At 39.6% G+C, this 15297-nt stretch overlaps 1 protein-coding gene across 7 annotated transcripts in view; it reads right to left on the bottom strand.

Annotated features, from left to right (window-relative positions):
* ADD3 (adducin 3) overlaps positions 1-15297 on the bottom strand; it is a 173293-nt gene that overhangs the window by 32568 nt on the left and 125428 nt on the right. For all 7 annotated transcript variants that reach the window (XM_065408681.1, XM_065408680.1, XM_065408685.1 and 4 more), the window contains 6 exons: positions 7456-7594; positions 3999-4150; positions 3767-3847; positions 2067-2216; positions 272-415; positions 84-182 (listed from right to left, as the gene is read on the bottom strand). In XM_065408681.1, the coding sequence (XP_065264753.1) occupies positions 84-182; positions 272-415; positions 2067-2216; positions 3767-3847; positions 3999-4150; positions 7456-7594 (765 nt within the window). The remainder of the gene's footprint in view (positions 1-83; positions 183-271; positions 416-2066; positions 2217-3766; positions 3848-3998; positions 4151-7455; positions 7595-15297) is intronic.

Here is a 15297-nt window from a genome sequence, read left to right as displayed (position 1 = left end):
AGTCAGGTCTATCCATTGCAATAACTCGTTATGGCATAAGTCTTTCCTTCAGAAATTAAATAATGACAAAGCATCTCTCTTACCTGTGTTTCACAGGCAAGCTGCACATTGAAAATATAGTGAAAGGCCTCCTCTAATGTCTCTCCTAAGGCTACCACACCATGATTTCTCAAGACCAGAACCTAGTGAATGAAAACACTAATGTTAAATGGTAGAAACTGGTACAGTACATGCAAATGATTAATGAAAAACATGAATAAAGGTTGACTACCTTGCAACTGGGCCCAAGAACCTTCTGAAGCTGAATTCTCTCTTCCTGTTCATCAAGAGATCCCTGGTAATTGTAGTAAGCAATATCTCCCAGAATCAGAGCCTCCTGAGAGATTGGAAGGATACCACACTTCATAGATGAAACCTGTCAAGAAAATTGATCACTTTTAAGATTCTGAAAACAAACATTTCAACCAGAGTTCTGTACAAAAGTGCCCTGTTCCATAAGTTTCCTGGTTAATCTTCCAAAGTTATAACTGAACTATTAGGTCATCCAGAAATTCACCATATTAGTGGTAGATTATTCCCTATAGTATAGTATTTTTCCAGTACATGGGTTCTCTACCTGTGGATCACGACTACTCTGTCCCACCTATATTCTTAAATGAAAGTGAAGTCTTGGCTATATGCTGGCTAGATAAGAGGAGTCTCAATATGGAGTAGACACTGTTCTAGTGCTTTATCCAGTCTAGTTTAAAATACGGTGAGAGCACTGCTACCACTTCACTTAGGGGACTATGCCACATAATAGATGGCACCATAAGCAAGTTTTCCCTGGCAATTGATATTAATGCATCGTTTCCTCACTTCATTCCCATCACTCTACATCAACCCTCAACAATTTTTCTTCCTTCCTGATGTTTACACTCTTCAAATATTGGTACACAGTCATGTCTTCCTTTTCTCATCTCTAGCCATGCTATACAGATTTATCTCCTTGTTTCTCTTAGTTAGTTCAGTCCAGCCTCTTACTCATTTTTGCCCTTTTTTGAACTTCTAGTTTAGCTATAACTTTTTGAGAGATACCCAGAACAGTGTTATAATATAACCTCTTAAAAATGCAATTAGTATCATCTACATCATGACTTAGAACACATTATGTAGTACTGAGATGATTTAAAATAAGCGTTGGCCTAAATTGTACATACAGGTCTGTCGCATCTTACGCGTATTTAACATGCGCGATTTCAACTTTACGCTGTCGGCAAAAACAAAAACAAAAAAAAGAGAAAAACAACAGTTTTAATACTATACCTGTAGTGCGGGCGATTTTGCCCGCCATTGAACTCAATGGGGTTTTGGCTATACGCGGTTTTTGCTTTACGCGCTAACCGCAGAACGGAACGCCCGCGTAAGATGAGGCAGACCTGTATTCCTCTTTCACTAGGACTGAGGTGGTCCGATCCTCATTTTATGCATGACTCATTCCAGCAAAGGGCTCAGCACCCTCGGATCACTCAGAATCTTGAAGAATAAGCCCCTTACTCTTGACTTCCACCAGTGTAACTGAACTGAAGTCAATGGAGTTACACAAGTATAAAACTGGAGAGGCGAGTTTGAACCATACACACTAGATCAGGGGTCGGCAACGTTCGGCACGCGGCTCGCCAGGGTAAGCACCCTGGCGGGCCGGGCCAGTTTTATTTACCTGCTGATGCGGCAGGTTCGGCCGATCGTGGCCCACTGGCCGCGGTTCCCCGTCCCACTGGCCGCGGTTCCCCGTCCCGGGCCAATGGGGGCGGCGAGGGCGAGCGATGTGCTGGCCGCGGCTTCTCGTCGCTCCCATTAGCCCGGGACGGCGAACCGCGGCCAGTGGGGGCTGCGATCGGCCGAACCTGCCGCGTCAATAGGTAAATAAAATTGGCCCGGCCCGCCAGGGTGCTTACCCTGGCGAGCCGCATGCTAAACGTTGCCGACCCCTGCACTAGATCTATATTCATAATATACATCTTAATATATTTCATATTTTGAAACAGTTTCTTCTTTAGGCCACGTTAGGAACTGTACAGACTTACAGCTGCAGTTGCAGGGGTGTGTATGTGTATCACACATCTGACATCAGGGCGCGTGGAGTAGATGGCAGCATGTGGACTGAATCCTGCATTGTCGATGCTCAGATTGGTACTCCCCTGGTCAACTACATCTCCTAAGATATTTAATTTAACCTGGAAAATCAAACAAAGGAAACTTGTGGAACTACTGTAAGTTGGCCATGACTAACTGGCTATGAACCAACTGAAAAAAAAAAAATCCCAACAAAAAAAAAAAACCAAAACCAAACCAAAAAAACGTATAGCTCAGTAGGTACCATCATGGGAGGGAGGGGGAGAGGAAACAGAATCAATTTAGCAGCTATCATATTTGATCTTAAACTTGTGCTTAGTTTGATCTTTCCTAAACAAGCTAAGATTTTCTTTTTACCAGATTCATCAGTAAAATAATGGTTAGAAGTATTAGGGCAGCCAGGACTAAGTATATAAATCCTCCTGCTGCTAAAGATCTTGTCAGATGGTGGAAATAGCCAAGAAAAAGGCCAGATCCTGATAAACAGAAAGAAATTCCTCTTTGATCTGGCTGCCCCTTAGCTAAAGGAAGAGATGGTAGTATAGCACATCAAGCAGAATCAATTGGAGTAGAAAGCCTGCGTGAGAGCCTTAAAGAACAAGCTTCTGTTCAAAGCACAACCTGTATAGATATATTTAGCATTCAGATACCTATAAATAAATTCTCAAACTAAAATGGTTAAGAGCAATAGATGCTAAAACTGAACATCAGATAAACGTTTCAGATGAACTTCATATTTGTACAAACTATTAATGTACTGTGTGTTATATTATAAATTAGACCCCCTAATTTCTCAAATTTGAACTTGAAAATGTAATACAATTTAATGTGAAAACAAAGATTCAATCCCAGAACAACTGCCATTAAAGCATTTTAAATGAAAGTAATGGAAATAAAAAAAAAAATCCCCAAACTGTTGGGGGGGGGGGAAAGGAGGGGAGAGAAAAGAGTAACAGAGGCAATAAAAGAAGCATACAAGATCCAGTTCTTATGGTTATAATTTTTGGTTCTGCTTTTGGAAGTTGACCATATTGTGCCACCTACCTTCTGTTCCCTTCCAGTAATTGTCAGCAAGACTCACCAGTAGATATGACGATTTGGGTAACAAACTTTTCAGTTCTTTCATACCATGAGATGCCTAATTTGGTAGTCTAGACACTGAATTAAGAGCCCTTATACCAATTAACTTTGTTTCCCAGTTTTCCAATTGTGAAATGGGGATAATACATGCCTCACTCCTGACAAGGATGTCATGTGGATTGATGCATGCAAAGTGCTTTGAAGATTAAAGCACTATGTATTACTCATAAGAGGTTGCTGTTATATTAATAAAGTAGCTGACAAATTCTATTTGACTTGCTTTTGTGGATCTGGTGGGAGCCCAGCTAAAATACAAAAAGCTTGCCGGACAACGTTAAAGCTTTAGTGGAACCAGAGCAGTGAAAGTGGATCGGAAATCTGGACAGAAGTGTTCAGGAGCAGAGGATTGTGTAATCCCAAAAGTTAATCTGCTGTTCACTAGATGATTTTATATGAATTTCAGAACGGGTAAACAAAAACCTGATGCCACTATCCTACTTCATTAGCTGCAAAACTGTAAGAAAACAATCTAAACCTCAATGATTATTATTAATGTAAGTGAAGCACATACCAAATTGGAGGCTGAAGCTTCAGAAAAAGACAGACCTCTTGGAATGATTAGAATGTGGTCCTGTTCTTTGCTTACTCTTACCTGCAAAGGAGGAAAAATGATTTCTGATTTATTATTGAATTTACTTGAATAACATTTGGAAAATTAATTAAAATTAAATCATACAAAATTAAAAACATACAGGTGAAAACACAAAGAAGCAAGTAATCATTTTACTCTTAAAAATACTCACTGTGATGTAGGAATTTGCTAAGTGTGCCCATCCAAACAAGTCAGCCAACCTGTACAGGCTGGCTAACTTACAACGAGTAAGTTTTTCTCCCTTAACAAATGAGGTGGTGTCTATTCCAGGTAGGTCATTGATGGGTGTAACCATTCCAAGGCCTGAAAGAAAAAAAAAAATAGGTGGCAAATAGGACAATTAAATTCTCTGTGATTCTCCAAAAGCAGCATACTAAATTAGTAGTATAGAATCTCAGTTCTGGCCAAAAGATAATAGCATTAGACTAGGCTTGCAGCAGAGGTGTAATGCTTTCTAGGACTGCCTTAGCAACCTTTATAATATAAAGCCCTAGATGCCGTACCCTAAAATAATATGAAAGTCTCCAAATTTTGAGAGAAGAAAGGAAGGATGAATTAGTGACAGAGGACTACTTTGAAGCACCACTCAGATTTGAACTATCCCTGTGTGTCAAGATAATGTGCTTCTGGACAGATTCCAATGTTTTAAGACCTCCTGTACTGGTGAGCTAAGCTACATTTACAAGCTGTTTGAAAACACTCCTACTGGGCTTTGCAGACTTGAATAGCCATTTGAATAGATTTCTTATTCCGAGTCACTGTAGTTAGTTCTAGGGATGTCATGAGGGAGGATATAAGAACTACTGCAAAAGTTCTCAAACTGTTTAATAGCACAGAACACATTTTAATAGAGAAATTGTATCATGGAGAACCTCCTAGCTCGTTTATGACTGTGAAGACCACTCCTTCTCCCCTTCACAAATACATAATATGCCTATGGCAACTACAACATCTGAATACATAGAAAGTTACTATTAGGAAAGTTAAAAATACATTAAATACTATGTTTTAATATGATTTAAGAGATAGAAACAAGAAGAGTTAGTACCTTATGACCAGCCACCTTTCCAGAATCCACTAACAAATGGTTCAAGGACAACAGTTTGAGAACATCTAGTTTAGTGGATAGTCCACAGGACTGGGAGTCAGGAGATTTGGGTTCTATTTTCCTTTCTGCCACTCACTTTGTAAATTGGACCTTAAGTGACTTGTCCAAAGTCACACAATAGAAGTGTTGAGTATTATCAGCTCCCATTGGATTTCAGTGGGAGATGCAACTGCTCACGATGCTGAAAATCAGGCCCCTAAGAACACAACACATAAGAACGGCCACACATGGTCAGGCTGATGGTCCATTTAGTCCAGTATCCGGTCTCTGACAGCGGCCAGTACCAAAGCTTCAGGGGGAGTGTACAGAACATGGCAATTGGAGTGATCCACCCGTCTTCTACTCCCTGCTTCTGGAAGTCAGATGTTTAGGGACACCTGAGCATGGGGTTCCATCTCTGATCATCTTGGCTAAGAGCCACCGATGGACCTATCCTCCATGAACTTATCTAGTTCTTTTTTTAAGTCAACCATATTTTTGGCCATCACAAAGTTTCATGGCAATGAGTTTTCACAGGTTAATTGTGCACTGTGTGAAAAAGTACTTCCTCTTCTTTGTATTAAACCTGCTAGCTATTAATGTCATTGGGTAACCCCTGCTTTTCGTATTGTGGGAGAGGGTAAAAACACTTCTGTATTCACTTATTCCATACCATTCCTGGTTTTATAGGCCTCAATCATACTTCCCCCCTCTATCATCTCTTTTTTAAGTTGAACAATCCTAGTCTTTTTAGTTTCTTCTCCTATGGAAGCTGTTCCATACTGGTGGTCATCTCTGTTGACTATCTGAACCTTTCCCAGTTCCACTATATCCTTTCTGAGATGGGGGACTGGAACGAGACAGTATGCAAGGTGTGGGTGCACCCTGGATTTATGTAGTGGCATTATACTTTATATCCCTTTTCTTATAATTCCTAAAATGCTGTTAACCTTTTTAACCACTGCTGCGCATTGAGCAGAAATTTTCAGAGAACTATCCATGATGACTCCAAGATCTTTCTTGAGTGGTGGCAGCTAATGTAGAACCCATCATTATATACATGTAGTTGGAATTATTTTTGCCTACGTGCATTACTTTGCATTTATTGACGTGCTATTTTGTTGCCCCCAGTCACCCAGTTTTGTGAGATCCCCCTGTTACTCTTGCCCATATGCCCAGGGTCTAAATGGTCACCATATTTGGGGTTGGCAAGGAATTTCCCCCTGCGTCAGACTGGCAGAGGCCCCGGAGGTTTTTTTGCATTCGTCTGCAGCTTCTCTACTGACACTTCAATGTGAGACAATACTTCAGATTTGTCACCCAAAAAGGATAGCTCTGATTAAGGATCTCCCCCACATCCTCTGCAGTGAAGACACAAAATCCATTTAGTTTTTCTGCAATGGTCTTGTCTTCCTTCAATGAACCTTTAACATTTTAGTTGTCTAGTGGTCCCACTGCCTGTTTGGCAGGCTTCCTGCTTCTAATGTACTTAAAATATTCTTACTAATAGTTATTGTGTCTTTAGCAAGTTGCTTCTCAAATTCTTTTACACTTAACATCCCAGAGTTTGTGGACCTTCTTGTTATACTTACTAGGATCTGACTTCAAGTTTTAAAGGATCCCTTTTTGCCTGTAACAGCCTCCATTCTGTTTAGCCATGGTGGCATTCTTTTGGCCGTCTTATTGTCTCTTCGGATTTGGGGTACACATTTAGTCTGAGCCTCTATTAAGGTGTTTTGTAAATAGTCCTCATGCTGCTTGCAGGCATTTAGCTCCTTTTAATTTCTGTCTAACAAGCATCCTCATTCTTATGTTCTCGACCAAACATCTTAAATCACTTCATGAAGGTGGCTATCCCATTTACACCTTTAAGTCTGCAGGCAATGCAGGGAACAGTCTAGAAAGACAGAATTGTCTATTACACTCAGACACTCTTATGAATGTTTAACACTAATATGACTTTTTAATAAGGTTTCAATGATTAAAGTCCTTGGAAATTAGCCATAGGACTTTTTCTGTGAAGGCTGTAATTGGACTGCATGATCCTGTCAAAAAAATTATTATTTTTTTTTAATATAACTACACTTTGCTATTTACTAAACACACAGCTGCCAGGAGCATGAAAGTAACATCTAATCATGCATTTGAACAGGTTCCTCCTTCCTATCAAAATTTAAAGGCAAGTGTACTACAGTAAATTGCTGCCAAGTTATTAGGTTACTTGTCATGTTACTATTTATGTAAATCATAGTAAAATGATAATGAGGTTGGATATTAGTTTTGCTGCAGTAAGTTGCAAACTTATTGACTATTAGCAGTTTCTAGAAATTATAATTTTTCTGATACCAAATATTAGAGGGAGAAAGTTTAAGAGTAAAATTATTTAAGACCACAATCTGTATTGCTTTACAGATTAAAAAAACCATGGCAAAAATTCTGTTGAAAGGATGAGGTCCCAGCACCTGGTAAAACAGAGAGAATTTTAGAAAAATATTGGCAATTATACACATTGTTCACTTACTCAGTGGAGATGAAGAGAAACCTGCAAAAGAGCTTGCCATGATGTAATCGGCAATCTGTTGCAATGCAAGCAGTCCAGTTGGGTTACGGCCCTTCTTCATCTGTTCTTGAATAAGACATTCCAGGTCTTCTCGGAAGGCCTGCAGAAACATTTGAGAATCACTCTGATAAACTTTCCTCGATAGTAGTGAGATCATTATTATAGGCAGGGTATAGGTATCACTACCTATGAAGGTTAACCAACACTTCCCAGTATAAGACCCTATTTTAGTTGCTCATCACTTTGAAAAACTTTAACAGTCACAGAGGAAGTCTGTGGCACAGCTGAAAAAGCAACCTAGATCTCCTATCTTCCAGTTCTTTGCTTTCTCCACAAGATCATACCTGTGCAGGAACATGCTATTCACCAGAGAGACGGCTTAAAAGTTCAGAACTATGAGCCTATTCAGAAGTTCATGAATTCAAGAATGGCAATCTATTAAAATATAGTTACTTTAGGGACAGGAGGCAATTTTATATAACTGATTTATTTGAAAGAAGCTTAAAAAACAATGGAAGAAAACCAACCAAAACCTACCAATACTAACTTGACTAGAGCAATCATAATAATTTCAGTACAGTAGGGACTATTCAGTAGATATCTTAAAATATGTAATATTCTGGTAAACCCATAGCACTTATATTGAAACTCATTTTAAAAACCATCAGCGATGTTACAACCCCTCTTCCACGCTTAAATTAACTGTATCTTCATTTTGTTCCTCATTAAACTGCTGCAGATAGAGAGTGGTCAGATTAAGGGCTTGTCTACACATAAAGCATTGCAAAGGCACAGCTGCAGTGATGCAGCTGAGCTGCTGTAGTACTTAGGGAAGATGCTACCTATGCGGATGGGAGAGCTTCTCCTGTCAGCATAGATACGCCACCTCCCTGAGAGGTGGCAGCTACGTCTACACCAGGAGTTTGGTCAGTATAACTGCTTTGCTCTGGAGTTTGGAGTTTCCACGCTCCTGGGAAACACAGTTATACTGACATAAGTCTGTTTTATATCTCACTGATGAAGTTTCCATTCTGTTTTGAAGTACAGAGGGGTTATTTTCACTTTGGTGTTGTCTGTCTAAAATTTGCTGTCTGGTGCTGGAGATAGTATATTTCACACTTACTACTGCTTATCCTTGTGGCAACTGATTTTAGTGATAATCCTTGAATTCATTTCTTGTTTTATTATTCAATGGAAGTGTCCTTGAAAAACTGTATCACTGTTAATTTCAAGAAATCTCAGAATAGGTAAAAGCCAGAGTGGGCAACTGAAGAAAAACCATCTTCATTACAACTTGTGAAATAGAGGTGATTGTGTGCATGTGATTTTCACAGTCAAGTACATAATGCACAATATCAAAGCATGTCTTTTTTAGTAAACTAGAACGGGGGGGAGGGATAGCTCAGTGGTTTGAGCATTGGCCTGCTAAACCCACGGTTGTGAGTTCAATCCTTGAGGGGGCCACTTAGGGATCGGGGGCAGAATCAGTACTTGGGCCTGCTAGCGAAGGAAGGGGGCTGGACTCGATGACCTTTCGAGGTCCCTTCCAGTTCTAGGAGATAGGATATCGCATTATATTATATTATATTATTTTTATAAGCTGCTGTGTGTCATGCACATTCAAGCTTGTAATGATTCATTCAACTAAGTTTTTCCATACATATTTATGGATATCTTCATTACCTTCAGACTCCTACAAAAAGTGGGGACTCATACATGATTCTCATGTGATCCCACCACTGTTGTGAATTTACAGTATTTTTTAATTGGTGGTGGTGTGCCATATATTTTAAGATAAAGATTCTATAAATTCAAAAAACTGTTTTTGTGCTATTTCTGATCATTCTTGACTGTCTAAAATGAGAGGCATAATTTTATCTCAGAGAACTCAAAAACAATCACACAAAAACGGTTACCTACCTTTCATAACTGTTGTTCTTCGAGATGTGTTGCTCATGTCCATTTCATTCTAGGTGTGTGCGCACACATGCACAGTTGTCGGAAACTTTTGCCATAGCGGTATCTGTAGGGCTGGCTGTGGCACCCTCATGCCGTGGTAGATCAGGTGCTGCCGGCCCTACGCTCTCTCAGTTCCTTCTTGCCAACAACTCCAACAGAAGGGCAGGAGATGGAATGGACGTGAGCAACACATCTCAAAGAACAACAGTTACGAAAGGTAGGTAACTGTTTTTTCTTCTTCGAGTGCATACTTCTTATGAGACCCTGATAACATTTTTGTCTTTTTATTGGACAAATTCCCATAAGACCTAGCCCAATATTATTGACTGGGGCATCTTGCAATTGGATCCCTGCAGGTGCAAATGTTCGCCTATGCAGGACTGGAGCCCAAGTGGCTTTTTTTTTTGCCTGTTTCAGTTACCTATTATAATGTTTTAATTCGTGAGTACATTATAGACCATTCCTGATCTATTTTGAAATATCATGTTCAAAGTTTACATTTTAAAAGAGATATAAACACTCCGCATACAGCACAAAGCAGACATTTTTCAAGTGGAAAGAGCACGAGTCATTTCAGATCTAGTACTTGACAATAGAACACTTAATCAGGAAAACAAACAGTAGCAATTGTCAGAGGAATGAAAAATGATGTTATTCAAGTTGTGTGCACCCAACACTCTGTCCTATGAAGAAAATGTTTTAAGTGTGGGATTTAAAAGTTGTTTTGGCCTACATGAAAATTCTTTATTAGGATTCCCTACAGCAGGGGTTCTCAAACTGGGGTTCGGGACCCCTCAGGGTCATTATATGGGGGGTCGCGAGCTGTCAACCTCCACCCCAAACCCCACTTGCCTCCAGCATTTATAATGGTGTTAAATATATTAAACAGTGTGTTTAATTTATTAGGGGGTCGCACTCAGAAGCTTGCAATCTGAAAGGGGTCGCCAGTAAAAAAGTTTGAGACCCACTGCCCTACAGGCTTCAAAATTTATAAAAGTATTTCAGGCTGAAACAGATATATTGGACTAACGTTTCAGAGGATCTTTTAACTAGTCTATTTGTATGTACACCTCTTTTAAAAAAAAGTGTGATCACCAGTGCAGTCAAATTATAGATTAAATCACTGTACATGGAATAGTGTTAAAAATGTGCAGGCAAGTATTTGCATATAAAATGGAAGCCATGATTAGAAAATGTGGCCCATAACAGCTACTCGAGGAGGAGGAGGTAAAACAAGCTTAAGAGACTTGCACAAAAGCAGGATGAACAATCCTCTGAAAACCATCCCATTACAGCAGAGGCGAAGACCGACTGTGCAGCTTTTATTCAAAAACCCACAAAATACCCACCTGTTATGACATGAGTTCTGAACTCAACTTCTATTAATGCTCACCAGATTTGTACCTGGAAATCTCCAGACAAGAAAATATGCTGGTACATTGGTTACAATAATGAATCTGATTTTCATGGGAGCAAAATGAAATCTCGCAGGATGAAATGCTTTGGAGCTATTGGGTCAGATCAGCTGGAGTATGTCAGCATAACTCCACTGAAGTAAATGGAGCTACATTAATTTACACCAGATGAGAATTTGAGCCCTTAACTTTAGCACTAATGCAAAATGTAATATATATCATAAAATCTTGGAACCAAAGGGTTAACACATTTTGTAGAGTGACTGTTCCTGTATGTCTTTTTCTTCATCACAGTTCTTTTTGAAAGAAATATAAAATTCCTACCTTTAAAAATAGATAATCTAATATTTCCTGGTTATACGTCTTCACTGCAGAGTTAATTCAAGTTATCTACACTCAAGTTACTTCTGTTAAGTTAGCCTAGCTTGAGTGAGAGCGGCCATGCTATGAAATAACACTCAAGCCGCCGCTTCCACACTGGTGCTGCACTCACTTGTGTGTGGCACTAAGACCTCCGGGGGCATATCCTATGGCTCTTTGTGCTGCAGGAAGCTCAGCTGCTCTATTAACTCTTTCCCAGTGAATTATGAGAGAACTTGGTCTGTACTTTCAGGGCACAATAGTGGAATTATGGGAAGGAATTGGAGGACTAGTGGCACTGAGTGCAGCTAATCTGCATCCACACTGTACAGTGGTCAGAGTTTTGCCACCCTGAGCTTTAGCCTATACCTCCTGACAGGCCAGCCAACTTGAATTAAAAGCACCACAAAACTCAAATTAAGGGTTTTAGTATATGGCTGGGACTCAAGCTAAGAGCAACATTCAAGTAATAACTCCAGTTTACTTTGCATTGAAGACAAACCTACAAAATTATAGAAAATTGAGACATGGGACAAGGAAAAGACCATATAATATACAATAAGAGGAGAATTTGTTAATGAAATTGATAGATTATACTACATTTGGAGGAGGAGTTGCAGACACCTGTGAGGGCAGAGAAATACAGAAGTATGTAGAGACGTCAGAAATGTGGATGGGATATATGGGTAGGCTCAGCACAGAAAAAACATCAAGCTAGTATAGCTGGTGAAAAATAAATGTAAAACTACAATTCACTATTGAAAGAGGCATAAGAGCTAATGGTGGACAACAAATTCAATATGTTTGTAACATGACATGGCAGCAAAAAAAGGCCAGTGCAATTTTGGGTTGCATGTGCATGTGCAGAGGCATCACGTGGCAGGACAGGAATATGAGCATTTCCCTCTATACCACCTTGGTGTAAATGCCGCTAGAAAAGATAGTTGGGTACCTGTAGTTCTTGTTTCTGCAAGACATACATGTCTGTGGATTACTACCCTTAGGTTCATGCAGCACCAGTCCAGGTGACTACTTCCTTAGATTTAAATTTTGAGCTTCTGAGGCATCCGTAGGAGTGTCTCTGCAGTCCTCAACAGGGGACTATCACATAGTAAGTCACCCCTTGCAAGGGGACTGGAGCCCAACATTACCTGTGCCAAATTTAGTCTGCCTCCTCAGGTGAAAGGAATGACACCAAGAGCTATGTGATGGGAGCATGTGACTAGAAGCCAGGTCATCTGCCCGGTCTTCTTTTCAGCAGACAATTCTTCAGAGCTCCCAGGCAAAAGGTTTGGGAGAGAGACCTAAGGATGGGAGCCTGTTGAGGGATAAGCTTCAGCTGAGGGACCTACAGAAAGCAGGAGCCTCCTGGACGAGAAGCCCCAGCTAGAAGAGTTATGAAGGACTGTGAGCCTGATGGGAGGGCTGTAAGCATAGGGAAGCCCTGATAAAGGACTTGAAAGACCTTTGAGCCTAGAAGTAGGGCTGTTTGGATGCTGAAGCCCATTATCAACTGAGAGGTCTAACTGAGCCCAGGGAAGAGGGCTGGAAGGCTTTGACTACTATTTTATGATAACAAACCAAATCCGTAAGGTGGATAATATTGTGAAAACATCAGGTGTGGTGGTTTGATTCAAGACAGAAAGTAAACTGAGGCAGCGGCAGGACCCAAAGGCAGACTGGGTAATCCTTGCTACAGGATTACCAAGGCTTTCCTGATCAGTTACTTAAAAAAGCTAGACATTGTTCTTTATGAAATAAAACCGCTTGTCCTGCATTTTGGGGCTGACATTTCTGCCTCCATTCCTTGGCCACAATGCTGGCAAGGAGGGGAGAAGGATACAAGCACACAACAACAGAGAGAAAAAACAGGTTTTTCACTTTTACACATGTGAGAAAGAAAGGCCCTTGCAGAACAGATGGGCTAAAATTGGATTAGTTATATAACAGTAGCATAGGACCAGAATCAGGCTGCAAGCCCTTCAGATCTGGAATGTTTTGATAACTGCTCTTTGTATCCAATATAAAATTAAAGCAAAATCCTACAAACAAACTTCTTGTGCTGGTTTAAAACAGCAACAACAAAAAAATCCCCCGTATCTAAGAGAAAAGCAAACAGATCAGCAAAATCTTCACTGACTACAAGAATAGTTTTTGGCTACTCCTAAACACAAAACCCCTTAACTTATTAAATTGCATACAGTCTTACAATGTTATGCTTACATACAATACTACTAGACTCATCACCTCACCTGGAAATCCACTCATTTCATTTATTCCTCACAACCTTTGTATAATACTAATTTTAAAATATCCTCTAGTTCTGGTCTCTGCAATGATCTCAACTAGATCATCGGGGTAACATTTTATAATAAGCCTTAAGTATTTTAAATACTTCATGTATCAGAGGAGTAGCCGTGTTAGTCTGAATCTGTAGAAAGCAACAGAGGGTCCTGTGGCACCTTTAAGACTAACAGAGTCTTAAAGGTGCCACAGGACCCTCTGTTGCTAAATACTTCATGTCATCTCAACACAAGACCAAATCTCTCCAAATACAAACACATACATTCCACCTATCTTAGCTCCCGTAGACAGTACTTTCTTCAAATTTTCAGCTTTTCTTCAAACACAGTGATGTAAAATACACAGTATACTCCATTATACAATAAAGATGTTATATATGCTGAAAACCCTAGGTGTTTCAAGTTGGGGTCCCAAAATTTTAGCCTTACTCTCTGTGCCTCAGTTTCTCAATTGTAAAATGCAGACATTAATACCGCCTACTCTTACAGGTGTGTTGTGAAGATGAATTCATTATTGTTTGTGAAGCACTCAAAATATTATGAGAGCCACAGAAACACTCAAAAGAAAATGAATACATTTTGTATTCAGTGCAGAAGCTGGATGGTGTGCATTAAATAAGGCTTGAGGCAACAGACTGAATGAAAAAAAAAATTGAATGAAGCAGGTGTGTTATGGGAAAAACAGTACGCAATCCTGTAATTATAATGCATGTGCACAAGGGGATCAAATTAATCTTCTACAGGCAACCTTGATTCTGGATTTCCCTAATTTATGAGTACTTGACTCTTCAGCTTCAAAAGATTTTTTTCCCCAACTTTTTTTCTTTTTTTAATGTAATATAGAAGAGACCGGTTGCACATACAACACAAAGAAATAAAATCTGTTTAGGTATAAAGATGCAGTTTCAAACAAGCACAGTGTCCTGGCAGTTTTATAATTAATGACACAGATTATTTGAACCTTCCAATGGTAAATTTGTCGGTACTGTTGGAATACGTTCAAACAGTTTTAGAATAAGAGTTTGTCAGCAGTACAGTGAGGTGCTAGTAGGGTACTGAGACCTAGCTGATCGTAACTTTCTTATGCCTTTCAAATAGGTAGCAGCGGATAACATTCAAGGCCTTAAATATTCTTGTGGAGTGCAGATGGCTTATACTGTCACCACTTGTACCCCAAAACCTCTGAGTTGTAGACCATAATTAAACAGTTACCAAGTAGTTTGAAATGTCTCCTAAGGATACTATGATCCTATTTCTTGGTCTACAACTTTGCAGATGTTCTCCATTTTAAAGCAATGTAAAGTAGTGGAAGCTTGTTGAGGAGCTTTCATTTTTTCTGGGGGTTCTAGATGACCACCTAGCTTAATTTAAAGTTCTTCCTTCCAATTTCAACCTTCCAACTTTCCAAACATTCTTCCATGTAGCATCAATAAGTGTCAATCTTTAGCAAATATGGATTAATAATTTTGATCTGAGAATGCCAACTGCAGCATGCTAGCCTTCTTACATAGTTGCGTATGTGTTTATTTCATGATTGTCACAAAATAATCTTAGAATTTTACATAACTCCACAAAGCTACAATTTTCTGAACTCCCCTACTTTAAGAATGGGAAGAAAATTTTAAACTGTTTATTAGTGGAAAAGCTGTGGCAAAGAACTGTGTTTTGCATTTTTTTCTGAAGGTGACCACTTTTCTGATCGTTTCTAATTCTTGTGGCAGGGAGTTCCACAGCTGTGTGTTAGAAGACTCTGAATTCAGCTCTCA

The sequence above is a fragment of the Emys orbicularis genome, chromosome 7 (genome assembly GCF_028017835.1).
Source record: "Emys orbicularis isolate rEmyOrb1 chromosome 7, rEmyOrb1.hap1, whole genome shotgun sequence".
In the NCBI taxonomy this organism is placed as follows: Eukaryota; Metazoa; Chordata; order Testudines; family Emydidae; genus Emys; species Emys orbicularis.
The sequence above is the reverse complement of the archived record's forward strand: the minus strand, read 5'-3'. Positions and strand labels throughout refer to the sequence as shown.